Source organism: Typopeltis vanoorti, chromosome 19 (genome assembly GCF_054136105.1).
Source record: "Typopeltis vanoorti isolate ZY-2024b chromosome 19, IOZ_Tvanoo_1.0, whole genome shotgun sequence".
In the NCBI taxonomy this organism is placed as follows: Eukaryota; Metazoa; Arthropoda; class Arachnida; order Uropygi; family Thelyphonidae; genus Typopeltis; species Typopeltis vanoorti.
The window spans coordinates 95,824,674-95,843,194 of NC_143567.1; the positions used below are offsets into that span (position 1 = coordinate 95,824,674).

The following is an 18,521-nucleotide window of genomic DNA, read 5'->3' on the forward strand; positions in this document are numbered from 1 at the left end:
TTTTCCTGTATGCGATATAGTCTGAGGTGTTGTTGTTGTACAGTACGTGGTTCGTACTGTATAACAATACTGTAGCTATCGAGAAAGTGATGCTTTAACATAGCTGGATAGTGGCAAAATTGTTTCGCTATTAATAATAATAGTAATAATATAATTATATTTATATAATTATAATTATATAATAATAATATTATTATTACTGTTGTTGTTAAAAGCATGAAATTGCAAGCATACGATGCATAAAAATAGTTCAACTTAGTTCGACTACCTGATGCTCAACAACAACAAAAATAAATAACAAGAGATAATATCCCCCCTCCCCACCCCTTCATTTATTTCAGTTCGTGATGAAAACAAATTTCGACAGTTCAGAGATTTTATGGAAAATAATGGTCAACATTACTCGGTTTCATATGCACCAGACGGTAAAATATATTACCTACATGAAATGAAATATAGATTCTCCAACTTCAGCCTAAGCCTCTGGTAATAATCGCATATGGATGAATCATCACGAGTTATCGCGATAGGTTTGAGATCTCTCGTGGATAGAGTAAGCATAGTTTCATGATGTTGGTGTAAGGCGGGGCAGCGCGCTAACAACAGTGTTTGGTTGTAAACAAACTGGAGCAACGTTATTATTTAAAGGAGTTTATTATATCTCTTGCCGATCGGAGAATAATGAAGGCGTGTTTATTATTTGCTGCATCTTTACCTAAACAAATTATTAGACTTAAAATGAAAATTTGCACGTGGACTTTCCCAGAAGAAGAAGAACTTTTTTACTTTAGATTAAGATAACAACACTCCAGTTATGGGTAAGCAAATTAAGGCGGTTATATTCTGATGATGCGGTTAATATTTTCTCTGAATTATGGTATATATAAGTAAGAGTCATTAGCTGTTCGCGCGAAGCATACCGCCGGTAATGTGCCAGTGCAAATGGGCGAGGCCACATAACTGTTCGTAAACAAACCGTGAGATTCTCTTCTCCTGGAGTAATATAAAATGTGAATGAATAAATTATTAACGTGGATGCCTTATGCAGTTTTGCACATAATTTTTTAAAACGGAGGTGCAGATAACAGAATTAACTTGTCTCCAGCTCTGTATCGATTAATTAAAAATGACATAAAGGGCATACTAAGTAGTATGCGATTTGAATTAATCTCATGAAATATAAAAACAACCAGTTGAGGGTATAAATATGCTGAAATCCAGCGATTGCTATTTCAACTAGTCGATTATGCTATATTCAAAATGCTTTTAATTGAAGCAAGAATAGTTTTGGGAAATACGGTTGCGGTAATATACATGGGTGTCAAAATGAATAATAATAGCTTCCCCTTTTAAAACTTATATGATTTCATTAAATCAAAAGATCCCATTACTATTACGTATCACCTCCAAGGGGTCAACGTTAATAATTTTGACCACTGCATATATGTTGAGATTCTAGGGATTGTAACTGATATAAGTAGTCGTTATCTGAGGTCATTATTTAATTCTTAAACTCTGGAGAAATGATTTGTAATCGATTTCTTTGTGAAATTATTGTTTTAGGAATAGTCGAATGCCAAGCAGTTAGGAACAGTGATTACTTTTTGCGTGATAATAATAATATGTGCATCAATTGGATATGTGTATAAGAAAAAATCTTGCGTTCTCCATTTTGCAAGTGTCAGGCTGGTCCATCTTGATTGCAAAGGCTTAGTCAGTTCTTTGCATATCTGACATATTTGCATCTCATTCACTGATCATGCTATTGCAGCTACCTCTTGCAAGACATTCTACTTATGCTTTATGCAGAAAACTGATATAATCACTTCCTTTGTTACACATCTTTATACAATTTTCAAGATAGTTCTCCACGTTTTTATTTTAGTCAGCTGTTTTTCTGTGAATAAAAGATCTCAGATATCTATCTGGTAAACTGGTCTTTGCACTATCCACTAAAAATTCTGAAGATACCATATTCATAGTTTGTCTTCATGGATGATATTCCTTTGCCTTGGTATTACCTTTAATATCTCTCTCTGAACCACAAAATCCACATGGCCATAAGTGCATTAATAATGTAGATAGAAAGTTTTTTCACTTGGTTAGAAAGTAAATTATACTTGCTAAGAAATTACATTCTTGTTTAATCCTTTATACTAAGTGTAAGCAAATAGAGTTTGCATGGAATGTGTAGTCATGACTTTCTTGTCAAGTATAATTTACTTTCTAATCAAATGGTGGAGGGGGGGGAAGAGAAAACTTTGTACAATTATCTCTGTACAGTTATTCAGACTATTTTAATAAAGTGATACACCTTTTTACTATGTAAGAAATATGACTTCTGCAGCCTTGGTATTTTCCTGGATTTGGCTCCTCAGTTGAGGCCTCAATAAAAGCCAAAACTGGTATGAGCAGCGACTCTCCCTTAATGCATAGAATCATGCACTTCCAAAAGGAAGTGTGCTTTGTATTATATGATTACTACACCAAAGCAAAGGTTACAGCAGTACCGTTGGTAATAATAAATATTAATGAAGTGATAAGTTAGTTAATAAGATTTACTATACAAAACACAAATTTAAAAAATTTATAAATTAAGCAATTTAGTAAAATTAGATAAAAATATAGATAAAAATAGAATTCATAATCAACTGTGTTTAAATAAATGAATTCTTTGAAAAAGTTAAACAAATCATGCAATTTGTCTGTCTGATAACATCTGCCTGAGTATACAGAGATCAGTAAAAATTTCATTTCTCTCTCATATGAAGTGCTGGCATTTCACCAGAATATGACAAATGGTAAGGCACACATTGGATTTTTTACATTGACAAGTCATCAGCCCTTGGTAAATAAGATATATAAGGTGACCACCTGTGCAGTACCTAGCAAGAACCACTTCCCCCTCTTCTGTTTCTATGTTGACTAGACTGCCAATGCTTAATTTAGGGTTTTAATCTGATGCAATTTGTTTTAGTGCTTCTTGCCATGAAGACTGCCATTCGGTGATTAGCTTTCTTCTTATAAGCTGTCTGACGTCTGTATGTCAGACTGTCAAACAGTAAATGGAAAAAGTATAAAACTGATCTATCATCTGCAATCTTATTTCCTTTAATTTCAATGTGGCTGGAAATCCATTACAACCAAACATAACAGTTGCAAAACTTCACAAAGCACTGGATGTGGATTATAGACAAGAGACAAGATGGCATGTAAAGAATATAAATTGTACACTTTTGGTAGCATTTTTCTTTAATATGCACAAGCTGGATGGCATGCAACTTGACTGTATAATTACTACAATTAAGTGGGATCTGGTGGGGATCTCTTCCTCATTGTGTTGCTATGTCAGGTAACATAGCAACACAAGTAACACGGATATCAAATCTTCAACTGTCAGTATAGATGGACAAGAAAACAGAGTGGGCTGCTCTGTGTGCATTAAACAATTGTAGGTAAACAGATGATGCAGTATGAGACTTCTGTAGTTGACAAAGTGAGAGGTTACAAGTTGGAGTACAAACCTGCCATGGAGGAATGCTGTTATGTTTAGTGCAGGTAGTGTTGTCAACATTCATGGCAATAGCTTCCATGATCTCTTTATATTATTATTATTATTATTATCACCTGAGACCTCCAGGGAGTCAAGGATATATATGCATACCAAATAATAATAATATAATAATAATATTGGGAGTTTTTTCCCCATTTGGTTAGATTATAATAAATTTAGTTTAATCCTTTATCCAAGTGTAAGCAAACAAAGTTTGTGCCTGAAGTATCTTCAGAGCAGAGGCAACTCATGGTAAAGGTGGACAAAGCTCTCATCACTCCTTATCTTAGTATCCCCCATAATGCAAAGCACATCTCCTTGCAGACATGTATAATGCTATGCATTAAGAGAAGGGCCACTACCCAGACCGGTTTCGACCTTTATTGAGGTCTCTTCAGTGGGAGCCAGACATAGAGGTGGTGATACCAAGGTGGAAGCAATGGAGAAGTCATATTTACCTATACAAGTTGCCAAAAGGTGTCTCACCTTATTATTAAATTACTCTGGATTTAGAGTAATTTTCAGTCCTGAAGTTATTTCAGGTGCAAACTTTGTTTGCTTACACTTGGATAAAGGATTAAACTAAATTTATTATAGTCTAACCAAGTGGAAAAAACTTCCAACATTTTTCTCTAAATCCAGACTAATTTAATAATAAGGTGAGACACCTTTTGGCTGCATTCACATCAATTGATGTGAATTTTGTAGCATGGGTTGCATAAGATGCACAACAGCATACCCAACTGAAATGGGCACATGACACCACTGATATATATATGTATGTATGTGTATATATAAATTGATAAAAATAGAAAAAAAAAAAAATCCTTAACCCACCCATGGTATACGAAATGTACTTTTCAAATAACCTTTCGTGGGTGGGAGCAGCATAATTAAAAATTCTTGATATAAAGGATTAAACAAGAATATATAACCTTAAACAACAGGTCTATCACTTCCTGCCATTGAAGCAGTTTTCCAGCACTCCAGATGTAGTGCTGGAAAACTGTTCATCCATTTGTCTTAGGTCTTTCATCACCACATCAGTCTTGCTTGAGGTCTTTCTGCAAGTCCTATTTTTATTTATAAGTGTTCAGTTGGTCATCTCCTTTCCAGAATAATGTAGTCTAATATTTTGACTGCAAGATAGTCCAAAAAATCTTTCTCAATACTTATCCTTCAAATGAAAGTTTTCTGTTAGCTCTGTTTATTCTCACATCTCACAACTGTAGGTTAATATCAGGCATTAAATAAAATTAGAGTTTTGCCTTTGGATTTTCTAGATAATCTGAATTTATCAGTTATAAGGTCTCATAATACCCGCGATTGGCATTTTCAGTCTCCTGATGCATATCACTGAGGTATACCAATGATGCATATAATTAATGTTGACTCCAAGATATTTAAAATTATCTACTTGCTTGAAGATATAATTATCAAGTAAGTTGGGTTGGTCATGATGGATTCCTTGAAATGCATGTATATTTAGTTGAGACAATATATAAATAAATTATTATTTTAAATTAAACAAGAATAACATTTATATCTTTAAAAGTGTTCCATTGTAAAAAAGATATCTTCCTATTTTTCAGGAGTGTCAAATGGGCTACTATAGGGCTGTCCATAAAATGCATAGCCACTCACAGTCAAGTTATCCCTACCTTTCTGTGGTTTAGCATGTTTCCACAAACAGGCGAGCATTGCCACCACAAAAGTATATCTTCGCTAGTTGAAGGAAATGCTAACTGCACTTTTAGATGGTAGACATCTTTCATCACCCAGTGAAATACTACCACCTTGCTTATTAGTCCTGAAGTGGCTGCAACCATGTTTGATCACTAGCATAAGGGTTCCAGTTTCTTCCCCCCCCCTCACTCTTCCCACAGGTGGTGAGAGTGATATCCTCAATGGAATACCAATCTCACTGTAGAGGGCCTGGATCCTTTCTCATTCAATGGTACAGCAGTAAAATGGTTCTACAGACTGGCCAGTGATCAGTACACAGGACAAAACCTGTTAGTATCAAATCTGGAGGCCTACCAATCAGCTAGCATAAAATCCTGTAACCATGTATTTTGCCAGTTCATGACTGGGGGGGAGGGGAACTGTTGAGGCCATGTGTGGACAGGATACTGTGTTCCTTTTGTATGGGCAGTATGTTTGCGAGTCTGTCACCTCTCATTGCATGTCCTACTTACTTTTTTTTTCTCTTCCTCATCAAATACAATGGACCACAACCCAAAGAAATGCAATTTTACTGTGGATCACAAAAATTCTCCAATAAAAAATAGTTACCCCCCCCATAAAAAACAAAAAAAAATTCAACAAAAAAGCCCCATAAACCAACATTAATTTATACCAAAAAAAAAAGCTTATATTTATACATCCACTTCGCCGACATTTGTGGCCTAAATAGCAATATAAACAATGTGGTGGTGCACACTGTTTATATTGCTATCAGAACCCCAACTGGCAACCACTGTCTACCTCAACTACCCAAACTACACATTGCACAGTCTCCCACAAGGCAGCACGTGCATTCATCAGAACCGACATACCATGCCAGAGAGTGCACAACCTCAAATCTCCACTGTTTGATTGGTTTGGGCTCAAAATTTCTCTACAAATTCTACCTGTCCTTTTCGTATGCTTTCTCTCTATCGCTCTCCAAACTCCATTAACTATTCTGACCTCTTCAACTCTCTCTCTCTCTCTCTAAAGCTTAACTTTCTGCAGTGGAATAGTGAGGTCATCCTTCTTCGGGGACTTCGACGTCCACAACTCATATTCCTTTTCCAGTTTCAATGATCAAGGAGGCAGGAATGATGTCTTGGTAACTCACATCACAACCTCATGCAGGTCTCTTTTGGCCCCAAACAATCTTCACCCACCAGATCACAGTCTCATGTTCCTTTGGCATTACAAGTATGCCAAATGGGACAACCTCTATGACTTCTATTCCTCCTTCCCATGGTCTTCTAACTGCTGCTTTAGATCTCCTGATTCAAACACTTACTCAGACTGAATAACAGACACTTTCATCCCTTATTCCACTCCCAAGGCCATCAGAAGAATCCTTAATAAGCTATAAGTCCTTAGGTCTTGATGGTATCCTTTCCTCCCAAGTTGCACTCCAGAATTAAGATCCATTCTTACTTCTATTTGTAATATTCATTTTCATATTGCATTTATCCTACGGCAATATGAAATCCATTAAGCTATCCAACTGTCATTTATTAGTCTTGCATTAGTTTTCTTTCTTAAAAATAATGGGAGAAAGTCATTAACAACCAACCATTAACATGGATTTTCCCATGCTTTCTCTGGCTTGCTTCACTGCAGATCTCTTAGATACATCCCACTTTTGGATACCAATTATGGCATGGTTTGAAGAAGCTCCCTCTGATTACTCTTCACTTTTTGCATTACTTGGGCATTTGATCAGCTCTGGCAGAGAGGCTTATGTGCCAGGCTATTCTTTTATGATTTGTTTTCCATCCTTTGCAGTTGGGTTACTCATTTTTTCTCTTGTTCACTGGATGTTATGGTGAAAACTTTTCCCATCTTCAAATTTTCCACACCAGTACTGTAGTGTTACAGGACTCTTTTCATATAACAGATCTTTTGTACAAGGGTGGTCTGAAAAGTTTTCGGCCTCGACCATAGATGGCAACACTAACGGCAAGATTTATTTTTTCTAAGTTGGCACATCTGTCATAAGCATCCATGTGAAATTGCAAGTCATTCTATCAAGTAGTTTGTTTTATACAGCTGCCTGAAGCAAAAGTGTTGTCTGTATCCCTTGAAATGGATAAAATTGAGTATTGTGCGGTTATAAAATTCTTTGTAAAAGAGGGTTTAATGGCAAAATAAATTCATTCAAAGTTCATAAAAGTTTATAGGCACTCTTCTCTTTCGTTATCGAAAATTAAGAAATGGGCTGTCAAGTTTAAACATGGCTGTACTAGCCTTGAAGATAATCCACGTGAAAGATGTCCAAAAAGTGTAACAACATCAGAAATCATTGATCAATGCATGATATGATATTGGATGACTGGCGAGTCAAAGTGCATGAAATTGCTGAGACTATAGGCATTTCAAAAGAACATGTAGGATCTATTTTTCATGAAGAATTGCATATGAAAAAGCTTTGCGCAAGATTGGTGCCGCTCTTGCTCACAGCAGATCAAAAACACACTTCCATGAAAATCTCTGAACAGTGCTTGGAGCGTTTTAACAATAATAGAACTGATTTTGTGCATCGATTTATTACTATGGATGAGACTTGGATTCACCATTACCCACCAGAATCCAAACAGCAGTTTGGATTCTGGTGGGTAATGGTGGACAGAAGCCGGTCAAAAACAGTGGACAGAAGCCGGTTGTTGAAGACAAAGTTAGTTCCATCAGCAGTCATAGCAGGTCATGGCATCAGTGTTTTGGGATGCTAAAGGCATTCAGTTTATTAATTATCTTGAAAAGGGTAAAACAATAACTGGGGAATAATATTCCAATCTTTTAACTAGACTGAATGAAAAAATTCGTGAGAAAAGACCCAGTTTGCAGAAGAAAAAATCATCCTTCATCAGAACAATGCACATGCCTACAAGGATGTTTTGGCAATGGGAAAATTAAGGGATCTGTGTGATGAATTGTTGGAAGATCCACCCCATTCCTTCGATTTTGCTCCCTCTGACTTCTATCTCTTCTCAAAACTAAAACTCTTCCTCGCTGGTCAGCGTTTTTCTTCGAATCAAGAGGTGATTGCTGCTGTAGAGAGGTATTTTGCAGATCTTACTGCAGCTGGATCATCGCTGGAATAAATGTATTAGTCTTAAGGGAGATTATGTTGTAAAAAAATAAAAAATTTGAAATTACAAATTCGTTTTTTCATTGTTGATGAAATATGTCTTGCACATTAGTCTTGCTTCCTTCATTGGGATTTAGGCAGTCCAGTGCTGCCAAAATATAATCCTGTCTTATATCTTATATGAAAAATCTTGTTTCATTTCCCTTTAGCATTCGAATACAATGAATCAATCATAAGCAAGTCCTTTAATCCATCAGAAATGGCCAAATATACTTCAATGACTTATGAATTGTCAGGGTACCCCCATCTATTATCAGAAAATCCATATTTTCAAATTATTACTATCTTCAGTTCTCCATGGAGTTGAAAGACTCATTGCAATAAATCTACACTCATGCATTAAATTATCAAAGTATGCATTAAACTCATTTACAGTTTCTGCACTTGCTATACTTTCAAGCAATGCATTCCATTTACAGATACTCAACATTCAAAGAACTTTCTCCTCACTCCCTCTTTTTACACTCTGAAATGTTTCCTTCATATTAATCTAGTACCAACACCTCACCAACTTATGTGTTTCAGTCATATCTCCTCTCCTTCTGTTCACAAGGCTCTGCAAGTTGCAGTCCCTTAATCTGTTCTCATATTCCGTAGGTCAGACACCAACTTAGTGAACCTTCTCTGGACTCTTTTATTTTAGAGAACTGTATTCCCAGTCCTGTATCCTAATACTCTCAAACTTTTCCTTAATGCTAATCAATATTTCAAAAATGCAGACGAGCTTGTAATTCATTAAGTAATCTCTCATTAAATATTCAAGTCGATATTAGCACCAGTGTAAAATATTATGAAAACCCATTGATTTTCAAAGCCTTGGATATATATAGATTATTTAATCTTGAATCATTCAATTCAAAAACACTTCATTTTTTTTTAGTTTGTCTCGCATGTGGTAATCAGACATTTTGAGAGCAAATGATCAGATCTTGCACAAAGATCTGCTCATATGCTCTCAAAATGTCTGACTACCACATTATGACTTATATCAACTCTTTGCATTTAGATTGCGAATTTCCTCAATGGTCATGCAATACATAATGGCAGATGGTCTCCTTCCTACAGATTTTCCAACTAATGCCAGAGTATTCCATGATTTCATACTTTGGCCCACTCTCCTATTCATAAATAGCCTTCTGACTTCAGATCTTATCTATTATTTGATGATGATGATAGTACACTATGCTCGTCTTTATCATTGGACAAACCTCACAGCTCAAATACCCTATATACCTCACAGTACTCAAATATGCTATGAGACCATAAACATTGATTTCCTTTGCCATGTTTCAGTGAGATGAGAGCAACCTTATCAGCTTCAATACAACAAAAATAAGGTCCTATTTTATTTCAGTTAGGAATGATCACACTTCACGTACCCTCACCTTTGATAATACAGTCATCACTCGACTTACGTCCATTCAAAGATACGTCCGTGATTCCATAAGGGAATAAATAACATTTTCGGCTATACTTTTGAACAAGATGCAAGTGAGAGTAAAGTAAAAAGGTTTCTATTTAGCAACAGTGCATCATGTGCAGTGGCAACAGTGCATTCACCGACAACTTCCCTGGGCAGTCGGCACGTGGCTTCAACAGTTCCTCTGTTGATTTTGTATTTGAGAAATAGCTTATTTGTGTATTTATCGTTAAATATTTTGCAATATTTTGTGCGACATGGCCCCTTACACATTCAGTTAAACAAATCTAGTGAGGAATCACAGAAAAGGAGGTGAGCAATTGATCTTGAAACGAAGTTGCAAGTTCAGTGATAGCGACAAAGCAATGACAAGGTCCTATCAGTGATTGGAAAAGCTATTTGCATCATGCATAGGGGACCTGAACCAAAAGCACATACCTCTTAGCACTAAGTCTCTTCAACATTTTGAAGGAGAAAGCAGGAGCTGATTACGACTGTGAATTCAACCCTTCTTCCGGTTGGTTCATGAATTCAAGCAGTGATTTTTTGTGCTGCATAATGTGAAAATGTATGGTGAATCTGCAAGTTCCGATGAGAAGGCTGCCAAGGAGTTCGTGGAGAAATTGGATAATATTATTACGGAGGAAAATTATTTGCCACAGCAAATATTTAATATGGATGAGACCACCTTGTTTTAGAAAAAAAATGGCCAAGTGGACATTCATCCAGAAAAAGCTAAAAACCTATGCCTGGTTTCAAAGCTCTTAAAGACCGTGTTACGATTCTGTTAGGGAGGGAGAGGGTAATGTGTCTGGATATAAACTTAACAATTTGTGATATGGCACAGTGAGAACCCATGAGCCTTCAAAAACATTAGGAAGCATACTCTTCCAGTTCATTATTGGAGCAATAAGAAGTCGTGGATGACTTAAAAGTTATTTGCAGATGCCTTAATCAACTTTCCCACAATGCAAGTGAAATGGAAAGCTATTATGTGAAAGAAAATGTAGAATTTAAAATTTTATTAATTGTAGATAATGCTCCAGGTCATCCGTCTTATATCAGTGATCTTCACCAAGTTCAAGGTCATGTTTCTCCCTCCAAACACTATTTCATTAATCCAACCGATGGATCAAGGAGTTCTTGCAGTGTTTAAGCTCATTATCAATGGAGAACTTTCCCACAAGCCATTTCTGCTACTGAAGGAAATGACCAGACTCATGCAATTCTGGAAAGCATTCAATATTTATCATGCTATTAAAAATATTGCTGGACTTGGGATGAAATGACTTCTTAATGTATGAGTGGCATATGGAAAAAGACATTCAAAAGGTTTGTGCACAATTTTGGAAGTTTTGAAAAAAAAATGAAGACCTTTGTAAATTGTTGAGTGAAGAAATAGTGGGCCTAGCAAACAATATGAATCTTGAAGCGAATGATGATGACATAGTTCAACTCATAGAAAATTCCCCTGAAGAGTTGATCAACGAAGAATTGGTCAAACTGGAGGAACAACGTGCTGCAGAAGAGAAAGAATGAGAAAAGGAAGAGGAAAAAGAGAAACAAGAAGATGTAGTTAAACATTTCACAGTGAAGGATCTTGCAGAAATGTTCTCTGTAGTTAGCAGTGTTCTCAAAATGGCTGAACTGTACTTATTAGTAGAAAGGAAAGTACATAATGCGTTTGAATGCTATAAACAAATTTATGATAAAAGAAGAAGAGGAATAAGCAAAGCACATTGTACATTTTCATCAAAAAACAAAGGTTACACCAGAAGAGCTGTAGCCTGGTCCTTCACATAGGGAAGATGTGATTGTGGAGGATGATTTGGGTGATTATTCTCCTGTTTTATAGTGGCAGTAATGCACAGTACAGTTTTAAAAATTAAAATGACAGTATGCTTATTACTGTTAAGTCGCTAACCTTTATAACTCTGTTGATTTAATGTATTGACTTACGTCCTGCTGGATGGAACAGAACCCAAATTTCCAAGCAAGATCGGATCTCTCTCTCTCTCCCCTTCCCTTTCTCAGGCTGACTTACACCTCCAGTCTGCTGGCTCAAATGCATCTCATCTCCACCTGCAAAAAAAAAAAAAAAAAAAAAAAAACTGCGGTCTCCTTTTTCTGCTCAAGACATTACATATTAGTGCAACTTCTAAGTGTATACATTCCACATCTGCTCTACTTCAGGATATTGTTTTTATATTTGGGGTTCTATACTAAAAGCTCCTTAATCTTGATAATATTCAGAAGAGGACAATCTAGTTAATTGATGCTGACATAAGTGGTCGCTCTCTCACAAACTCATCCCAATCACTTTCTCACAAATACTTGGTTTCTGCATTGCCTTTTTTATAGGTATTTTCATGGGTGCTGCTCCACTGAAATGGCCACCACCATTCCTCAACTTTCCTTCAAACATGTAAGAACACAATTAGCTACTGACTGCTGTCTATACACGGTTTGGAGTTCAAACTTATTGAACCAGTTCCTAATCTCCCTTTTTAATTTCATTCCATTTGTTCAAATATCATATCAACTGATTCAGTCTTTCTTCTTAACCCCTTAACGCACCAATTAAAAATCAGAAAGCGGTCGTTTTTCTGCTAATTTTTTGGGCGAGGGTGATTTGCTGGATCACATTCATCGTTATTTAAAAAATAATGATGAATTTGTGCAAACGCAAACAAAATAGCCGATACACGCCGTTGGCAACTTTTCTCGGCTGAAAGGAAATAGGCACAAGATTGTCTAGCGTCTATATTCGGTTGTATTTATATGTGAAACCAAAATTCAAAATCAATTTTGGTGCAATAAACAAAAGACGTGTCACAGACGTCTTTGTATGTTAAGGGGTTAACTGCTTTCCCATTCTACTGATGGGCTGTAGATTTTATAACCTTTAATTTTTTTTTTTTTTCATTTGTGGGAGATATATGTATATATTTAGATGCATATATTCCAGGGTGTCAGGTGTGCAGTGCACATCCATGGAATAGCAATATCATTGATATTATATTTTTGCATTTATTCCTGTTAAAGACTTCCCTAATTGTTTCCTGTCTTTGCATGATTCCTAAAATTAAAAACTTGAATTGTTATAAATAATTAAAAATATTAGCATAGAGGACACTTTTTGACACTTGCTTCCTGAAGATTCACATTTCAACCTTTAAAATTAAATTACATGGTTAGTAAGTTCTTTTACTAACCATGTTTCAACAAAATTTGGGATTTAGCCATCCAAATTCATGGCTTAAACCATGAATGCATATGATGAGATTTCTTGCCAGCTGGGACTTCTCCTGGTTAAACAAAGCTCCTGCTGTTTTTGTCAGGGAACCAGGGCAAACAGTGAAAAGTCAGCTACTTGAAGAAGCTCCAACTCAACCTCTAGAAGAAAGAATAAACCCAACATCAGAAGACCTGAAGATAGGAACCATCAATGTAAAGAGCATTGATGGAAAGGAAATAAAACTTGCAGAAGAATTGGGAAAGTATCATGTAGACGTAATTGACATTACTTAGACAAAGATGACAAACAGGTGAGATTTTACTAAATAATAAGTATAGAATGTTATTTTCAGGAAATAATGATCAAGGAAAGGAAAGAGTAGCAATAGCATTTAACACCACACATGAAGATAAACTTCTTGATTGGAAGACAGTTTCAAGTAGAATTATGTGGGCAAACTTCAAAATGAAGACATGGACAATGAAACTTATATGTGCTATGGTCCCACAGAAGGTTCTTCCAAGGAAGAAGTTGAGGAATTTTTTGAGTTATTAGAACAGGCAGCTGACTTAAATAAAATGGAAAAGGGGTCCTTGTTGGAGATCTGAACAGCAGAGCAGGAAATGTATCCCACCAGGCATATAGAAACATTTTGGGAAAATTTGGAGAAAAGAGCAAAGCTAATGGTAAGTATTTATTGAACTTCTACTCAGGACACACAGACTAGTCGTTACCACCATGTTTCAACATAAAAAATGTGCACAAGTTCACATGGAGAGAAGCCGTAAGAAATAAGAAAAGCATCATTAAATTTGTTGATAGTGATATCATCATGCTCGTTCAGGATACGAGAGTGTACAGAGAATTTGAAATTGGAAATGACCATTGCTTAGTACTAAGCAGGATAAAAATGGATATCACATTGAAAAGAACAGTATATAAGAAAGTTTTAAAAAGAATTAAAGTTGAACAGCTTTTACAAGTAAATTGTAGACTTGACTATACAAACATTATTGAAGAAAAAATTAAACAAATTTAAAACGAGAACTAAACCTTGGAATCTCAGTGACAAATTGAAGAAGACATTGATTGATACATCTAGGGAGGTATGTGGTGAAGTTGTCTGCAAGGATAGAAAAATAAGAACATTATGATGGACACAAGAAATTAAAGAAGTCTTGGAAAAGAAGAAAGCATACTAAACTTTCCTAGCAAATAAGTTTATAAGAATACAGAGAAAAGTGTAAAAGAGCTAAACAAAAGTCATGGGAAGACTTTGGTAAGAGTAAGGAAAATAAATATCAGGAAGGTGGCAATATGTTCTGGAGACTATTGAAGAAGCTTAGAAATAGAAGAATGAGTACTGTAAAAAGGAATCAAAGATGATGAAGGTGACATAAAAATTGAAGATAAGGATATCCTAGATGTCTGGAGTAATTATTTTGAAAAACTGTTAAACAAACGAAGCAGCGACAGAACAACCATAATAGGAAATTTTCAAGAGGAATGCAAAGAGGAGTACATACACCACTTGAGGTAGAAAAGCCATCAAAAACTTGAAATGTGGAAAGGCATAGACGATGTTTGACCAGAAATGCTAAAGTATGAAGGTATTAAAGTTTTGCAGTAGCTAAATTGCATAATTCAGAGAGCCTGGTCAGAAGATCAAATTCCCAGTGATTGGAGTAGAGCTCTTATAGTACCATCTATAAAAAAAAAAAAAAAAAAAAAAACGTATTAAAACTAAATGTGAGAATTATAGAGGTATTTCTCTATTAAGTATTCCAGGTAAGATTTATACAAGAATACTTGAAAAGAGGTTGAGAAAGATTGTGGAAGAGAAACTTTGAAAAGAACAAGCTGGGTTCAGGCCAAATAGAGATTGTCAAGAACAGATTTTCACTTTAACACAGTAGTTGAGAAATTCTGGTGGGAATATGACAAGGATCTAAACAAAAGTCATGGGAAGACTTTGGTAAGAGTAAGGTGTAAGATTAAGATATTGGTGAAGATTTCGATGGAGATATTCAGTTGTTTGCAGATGATGCAAAGTTGGGATGAACTGTGAAGAGTAGAGAAGATGTTGTGGCCTTACAAGAAGACTTGAATAAATTGAGTGATTGGGCATGGAAATGGGGATGTGAGTTCAATGTTGCAAAATGTAAGGTTTTAAAATTTGGAAAACAAAGATGGGATGATGCAGAATTTATGCTTGGTGAGGATATATTGTTGAAGGTGGAGGAAATAAGAGATCTGGGGGTGAGAGTGGAAAAGGATCTGAAATTTAGGAGATGCATAGCCAAAATTGTTGTGAAGACAACACAAAGGCTTCTGGGAATGATGCAAAGGACACTGACATGTAGAAGAGGGAGATTCTTGTTCCGTTGTATAAGGCTTTGATTAGGCCACACATGGGCTATTGTGCCCAGATTTGGTCACCTGGTTTTCAGATGGATGAAGAGATGTTGGAAAGGGTCCAAAGGTGACTGACTAAGGTAGTTTCTGACCTCTGGAATGTCGAGTGAGGAAAGATTGAGAAGATATAATTTGCAGAGTCTGGTGGTCAGGAGGAAGAGGGGAGATGATAGAGACCTACAAGTTGGTAAGGTGTTGTTATAGGATCAATGGTGGAGAAGTTCTACAGAAAATAGTGGGAGATCGGGGGAGAACCAGAGGTCATCCCTGGAAACTGTATAAAGAGGGTGTGAGTAGAGGAGTGAGAGGCAGGTTTTTTTCATGCAGAGTTGTAAATAATTGGAATGTCTTGCCTGAGAGTGTGGTGTCTGCAAGGAGTTTGAGTGTGTTTAAGATACGGTATGATGAGCTGTGTGTGTGTGATAAAAGGACCTCCCAAATGAGTCTTTGACTCCATGAGGTCTTGGGGTAACAATAATAATAATAATCTGTACTTAAGTTTTGTAGATCTGTAAAATGCATACAACAAGGCCTAGAGAAAAGCTTTTCAAAACACTATACTTATATGATGGAACATTACGAGGTGTGACAATTTAATTCCCGGAATGCACCTGTAAAAAAAAAAAAAGCTACATTCAGAATTATACATTAGTGGCCACTGTCACCTTCAAAGTAGGCCCCTTGTGCAATTTATACATTGGTTTCCAGGCCAATTTTGGAAACAGGCCTGGAACTCTTTTTCCAGAATACTCTTCAGTACCTTTATCACATTATGCTGGATATCAGCGATGTCAGAAAATCTTTGTCCTTTTAGCTTTAATTTTGGAAACAGCCATAAATCACAGAGAGCTAAGTCGGGATGATCTAATTCAGAAATCATTTCTTGGTCAGAAACTCTCTCACGATGAGCCACTATGACTTGGTGCATTGTCGTGATGGGTAATCCACTTGACAGGCCACAATTCAGGTCTTTTTTTGCAAACAGAATCTTGTAATCTTTTCAGCATATCTAAATAGCATTGTTGTTTGACCATTTGTCCTTGTTCAATGACTTCATAGTGGACTTATCCCCTTGTGATCAAAGAAACACACCAGCATGGTCTTGAACTGCGAATGTGACGTGTGCTTTTTTCAGACGTAAACTAGAGGTTTTCCACTGCATGCTCTGGCATTTTGCTTTGGGATTGCACTGGAAGCACCATGTTTCGTCACCCATAATTACTATCGGAAACTTGTGCTTATTTGCAGAAAGATCAGTCGCAACTTGAAGCCACTGCTGCTTCTGTTTGTCAAGATCTGAGGCACAAACTTTGCCGAAATCTCTTGCATACTCAATTCTTCAGTTAAAATTATCTCGACTGTTTCTCGATTCATTTGCAATTCATCAGCAATTAATCACACACTTAATCCTCTGTCAGACCATACTAAATCTCGCACTCTGTTCACATTTGCATCCTCATTTTTGGTTTTGGCTGCCCATTTCTGGAGTCGTTGTTCACATCTTCTCACTCACCTTAGAATCTCTTATGCCACCCAAAGACACTTGACTTTTTCATCCACTCTATATGCCATTTTCAACAGCTCAAATGTTTCAGTAGCAGTTTTGCCAGTTTTCACACAAAATTGATGTCAACATGCTGCTTCAAATTTTGATCACACATTTTTACATGCTTACATGCAGATCTCTATTTCTTTTGCAATAGCCAACTAGCAAATGGCCCTATTGGCTTAAGGTTTAAGCATGCTTTAATTAAAACATGTACAGAGACGATTACTCATGACTCCAACCAAATCACCACACAGGTGACACTACGTGGCCGTTCCAGGAATTAAATTGTCACACCCCATACAGAGCAATACATGGTCCATATTTAAGTTGTCAGTCAGCAGTTAGAACTGAAGGAAATACAGGAAGATGGTTTGATGGAAAATTAAAGGTAAGACAAGGACGCACATTATCTCCACTCTTATTCATCATCTATATGAATCACATTATGGAAGAAAGTGGTATCAAGCCTGTTATTAGAATTGGAGATGTCAAGCTTAGCTCTTTGCTTTATGCAGATGATGTATTCCTAAACACATGTAGTGCAAGTCTCCATGATTCACTAACTAAATTGAATAACAGCTGTAACAAATTTTGCATGAAAATTAGCAATAAAAAGATCAAAACTATGAAAATAAGCAGGAGCAGAAAACATGCATTCTGAATGGAGATCTTATAGAACAAGTAAAATATTTCAGCTATTTAGGCACAGATTTAGTGAGGATGGTAGGTTAAATCTGGAAACAGACTGGTATTGTGGGTAGCCAGCTAAATTAATTTATATGGAATAAGAAAGAAATTAGCCAAAACACAAAACTAGCAGTATACAAGACAGTGTTCAAACCAGTTTTAAGTTATGGATGATCTCAGAGTTGGGTTAGAAATAAAGCACTTGATCAAAGACTAGCGACCACAGATACGAGGGTTCTCAGAAAAATTAGGGAAGTGAGCTGATGGGATTGATGGCAAAATCATATTAAAAATGAAGATATTAGAAAGGAAATTGACATAATTAGCATTTAAGAATGTGTCAGCAGAGCTAATCTAAGGTGGTAGGACCACTTAAAATAGAATAACTGAAGAAAGGTTAGCAAAAAAGGTGTTTCATTCCAAGATGGCAGGAAAGAGACCCAGAGGACCAAGGTCTAGGTGGATTGATTCAGTCAGAAGTGCCTTAGAAGCACGGAATGTTAGATATCACAGTATTGGAGTGCTTACAGGTAATAGATTGATTTGGAGGAAAATTGTTGATAGGAGATTAATAATAATGCAAACATAATCATGTAGTGCTGTCATAGTAACCTGAACATCCCTTTGGAATACATATCAGAAAATGTATCCCAAATTGAAAATGACAATTAAAGCAAGTTTTTAAATATGGTAATGTCTCAATACTTATTCATGGTAAGTCTGTACTGAATTCCATGATGGCCTCTGATGCTGTAGACACCTGGGAAGGAGAGGGGGTTCTGGCAATCT

General features: G+C 36.2%; 1 protein-coding gene across 1 annotated transcript in view; it reads left to right on the forward strand.

Annotated features, from left to right (window-relative positions):
• The first annotated feature begins 590 nt into the window (after positions 1-590).
• The window catches only part of LOC150096375 (uncharacterized), a 180,355-nt gene continuing 162,424 nt past the window's right edge, over positions 591-18,521 (forward strand). The window contains exon 1 of the mRNA XM_090408889.1: positions 591-818. Within this exon, the coding sequence (XP_090265015.1) occupies positions 815-818 (4 nt within the window). The 5' untranslated portion in view covers positions 591-814. The remainder of the gene's footprint in view (positions 819-18,521) is intronic.